The sequence below is a fragment of the Gossypium raimondii genome, chromosome 1, assembly GCF_025698545.1.
Source record: "Gossypium raimondii isolate GPD5lz chromosome 1, ASM2569854v1, whole genome shotgun sequence".
In the NCBI taxonomy this organism is placed as follows: Eukaryota; Viridiplantae; Streptophyta; class Magnoliopsida; order Malvales; family Malvaceae; genus Gossypium; species Gossypium raimondii.
In genome coordinates, this window is record NC_068565.1 from 23,579,428 (window position 1) to 23,583,299 (window position 3,872).

Consider the following 3,872-nt stretch of genomic DNA (forward strand, 5'->3'; position numbering starts at 1 on the left):
AAGATAAAAAAATCTGTAAAAAAAAAAAAAGTGGCTAAGGACTTGCTTAAATTAAGTGACTGAATATATTAGGGTTTCCAAAAGTTTTTTTCTCTTTAACAAAAATGGTGGACGGTAGAGTTGGAGAAAATGATGACTTTTCTCTACTCAAATTTACTTATATAGTTAGCTTAATTTGTAAATAAACATATTTAATTAGCTTAATGTTACTTAATTATGCATTAATATTCAATACTAAATATAATGGCATTCAACATCATCATCCATTATTATCTGTTTAAAATTGATTTATTAATTATTTTCCTCCTTTGAATAATTGTTATTTACATCCTCAAGTCTTTTTTCTAATTAAAACACTATAGAGATTAAACTTTACAAATTAGTCTTTTGGATAATTTAGTCTCTCGCCTTAATTAACTACATTTTCTGCTAAATTACTTAATTGAATTTTAATATATATATTAACTCTGTAAATATCCCTATTTAATATTCTTGACTCGGTTTCTGAAAAATGATTCCACAATTGTATTTTTGACACTCTGAAAACCGAGTTGTTATATTCATATTAATTATATAATATTTTCTTAGAAATAAAAATATATATTATGAAGAATTTAATTTTAAAAATATCTATTTTTATAGTTTATAATGCTTTAATGATCGTTAAAAAATTATTAGCACTATATTTAAATTATCAAAATAATTAGTTTTTATTTGAATAATGTTACCTGCATTAACTAAGTGAAGTAAACCTATATTCTACATTAAATATGGTACAAATGTTTTAATCATAATTTGAAATTTTTTCTTATTATATTTGAATGTAAATTGAATATGCTACAAATGTTTTAAATTTCTTTAATCTTTTATATATTCCTTTGAATTTTTATTTTTTCAATTTTTAAAAAACTTATGAATTGTTATTAATATTTTGAACTTTTAAAATTTATTTTGAATTTTATAATTACTAATTTACAAGTATCAAACAGACATTTAAACTAATAATATTGAATTATTCAAATTAATTAAATCCTAAAATTCAACTCCACACCCAATTCCATTTTTCAAACCCACATAAATATTTGATCGGATCTACAAGCTCAGAAGAATAACCCAACCTTGCATAACCTCGAATTAAATTTCGAACTTCACAATCCCTTCGTTCTTTGCCGGATCATTATGAAAGGATGATTGACAATTTAATTGTCATAATGTGATCATAACATATTTGAAAGCTTTATGATTAACTAAATTCTTTGTAAAACAGAAAAAGCAATAGAAGCGCAATGCTGGGCAATTTCATGACATTGAGATATGATAAAAACTCTTTCTAGCTCCTAGTTCAGTCTTCTCCTAACCGGTCGAGGGTTGACGCCGTCTACATCCAAAACCCTTGAAACATTGTTTCTTCTACTAGAAGATGAAGTTGAGACTGATATCGCAGAGTCTATTTCGACCGCAGCATCTAATTGACTCTCCGTGTTTAATACTGCAGCATCACTCGACAAAGAATCTCTATCGTTAACCGGTGGTGGCTGCTCCTGATTTCTTCCCACCAGATTTCTTCGAAAATATGCCTCAACTAATCTCTCTGCAGAAGTCAATGCGGATGACAATGAAGTAATTCTTGCGGATCTTCGCAGTTGTGATTGTCTTTCAAGAAACAAAGAATGAATCCGGGAAGACATAACATCGGTACTGGTTGAACTGCTATGCATCAAGTCAACATCATCAAGGGATGCAACTGTGTTTTGTGCTCTATGGAGTCTGCGGGATGCCATTATCCTGTTAAGAACAGAATGAGTTCTTTCAGCAGTTTCCTGGGCAGTATTAGCAAGCTGCGATGGAGTAGGGTCACGAGTCAAATGAAATCTGCTTCCAATGCTGCGAATCATCTCACCTATGGGAAGATTAAAAGCACTCCTTTGTATAATTTGCCTCCAACTGTCCACCCGCCAAGCAGTAGGCCGAGGAGGGATCTTAAGACCCGAATCCTCTTCTGACTCATAGGTAATCTTCCCCTGCCCATAAATTGGGATCACCGATTTAACCGTAACCTCTCCTTTGCAGACAGGACATTCCTTTGCTTTGGAATGTACATTTAACCATCGGTAGAGACAAGACCAGCAAAACAGGTGACCGCAACAAGTTACAACAGGTTCCCAGGCCAAACCGAGGCATATGTTACAATCGAAAAAACTGCCATCACTGCTAACACCCTTCTCAACATTAACCTTCTTTTCTGAAACCTCATCTTCTGAAAATCCAATGGTATTTTCAGATGCTTTCGGTACATCAATCGTACTTTCATCTGTAACAAGACTGCATTCACTGACCTGCAATGTATTCAAATCGCCTGAACTCCCAATAGATTGATTCAATTCTACATTTTCAGCAGGACTTCCAAAAATCTGTTGACATCGCCTGCGCCTAACAGCTTCCATAATCCTAGTAACCGGGCGGCTATCAACAAAAGCATTCGAATTCACACCTTCAACCGAAACCAATCCCGGCCCTGGCTCAGGGGTAGGATCCAGATTCAAATCAAGGTTCATTGATTCAGGTGCTTCCTCCCCCATTACAAATGATCCCAAAATAACCCACTCTTTTGTACCAGATAAACCCTCCTTACAATTGTTATAAGTTTAAGGTGCCCAGATATGAAAACCTTAAGTTTACCCTAAAATTAAACCTATATTAAAAGACTGCTTGCATTTAGACACAAAACAAATAAAACCCAGATGCAAAAACTCTTTCGTTATCACAATTTCATACAATCATCAAGAAACCAAGATCTAAATCCCGAATTCACAACCTCCCAAAACTATATATATATATATATATATATAGCACTAAGTCATCAAGATGATGACTCTAAAAACGAAACCAAATAAATATGAAATACGAAAAAAATGAGATTTATAGAAGAAGGGGAAAAAAAAAACCTGGGTTTAACAGCTGATGATCTTTGAATATCACACTCGGAGCTATTTGAGTCACTGAGTTGGATGATGGGAGCTGTTTCTGAAATGAGTTGGGTTCAACGAATTGTTCATATAAGACATGAACGAAAAGAATTAAATAGAAAATATACGAAGTAATTCAGATTATTAGAAAATTCATTCAAGCCTTCAGAGGAGAGAAAGCGTGAGAGAGGAGAGGGAGGATTCTCTGTATTTCAGCATATTTTGTAAATTAATGTGTTCGAATCAACGGTATTGATGACTATAGTCAGGATTTTGACATTGAAGTTGACAGTTTATTTACTACTGCTAGTGTAAAAATAGCGGTACTCATTAAATTAGATACTCTAGCAGGAGACAATTAAATGCACGAGAGATAAAAGCACATCTAAGGACCTAAGTTTCAAGTTTGTAACAGAACATGGAATATTATATACGTTGATATAAAAAATGTTAAAATATACTCTAGGTCCTTGTACTCCCTAGAAATTTGAAATTTCGTGTTTCGACTTTTATTTTTCATAATTTGGTCACTCTATTTTTTAGATTTCAAAATTTAAGATCAATTATTAACACTATTAAAATTCTTTTGTTAAATTCAACGATATGACATTCGAAATAACAAAATACTCACTTTGGTAGTTATGTAATAAAAAGAATAGCATTGTAATGAACTTCAACTTAACGAAAAATTTTAGCAAAATTAACAATTGAACCTAAATTTTGAAAATTAAAAAGTAGAAAGACTAAATTCTAGAAATAAAAGTAAAAGTCTAAATTGTAATTTTAAAAAGTACATCGACTTGGAGGATATTTTAACCTAGAAAATAAATATTAAATATTTTATAATATAGAATTATTATAACTAAATATGTCACACCAATTATGTGGGTGAAAAATTATGTAATA

At 31.6% G+C, this 3,872-nt stretch overlaps 1 protein-coding gene across 1 annotated transcript; it reads right to left on the bottom strand.

The window, feature by feature from the left end:
• Window positions 1-1,177: 1,177 nt before the first annotated feature.
• On the bottom strand, window positions 1,178-3,201 carry LOC105785444 (uncharacterized). The gene is made up of 2 exons (XM_012611540.2): window positions 2,946-3,201; window positions 1,178-2,680 (listed from the first exon to the last, which is right to left on the bottom strand). The coding sequence occupies exon 2, from the start codon at window positions 2,577-2,579 to the stop codon at window positions 1,338-1,340; it is 1,242 nt and encodes a 413-aa protein (XP_012466994.1). The 5' UTR covers window positions 2,580-2,680; window positions 2,946-3,201; the 3' UTR covers window positions 1,178-1,337.
• Window positions 3,202-3,872: the final 671 nt, after the last annotated feature.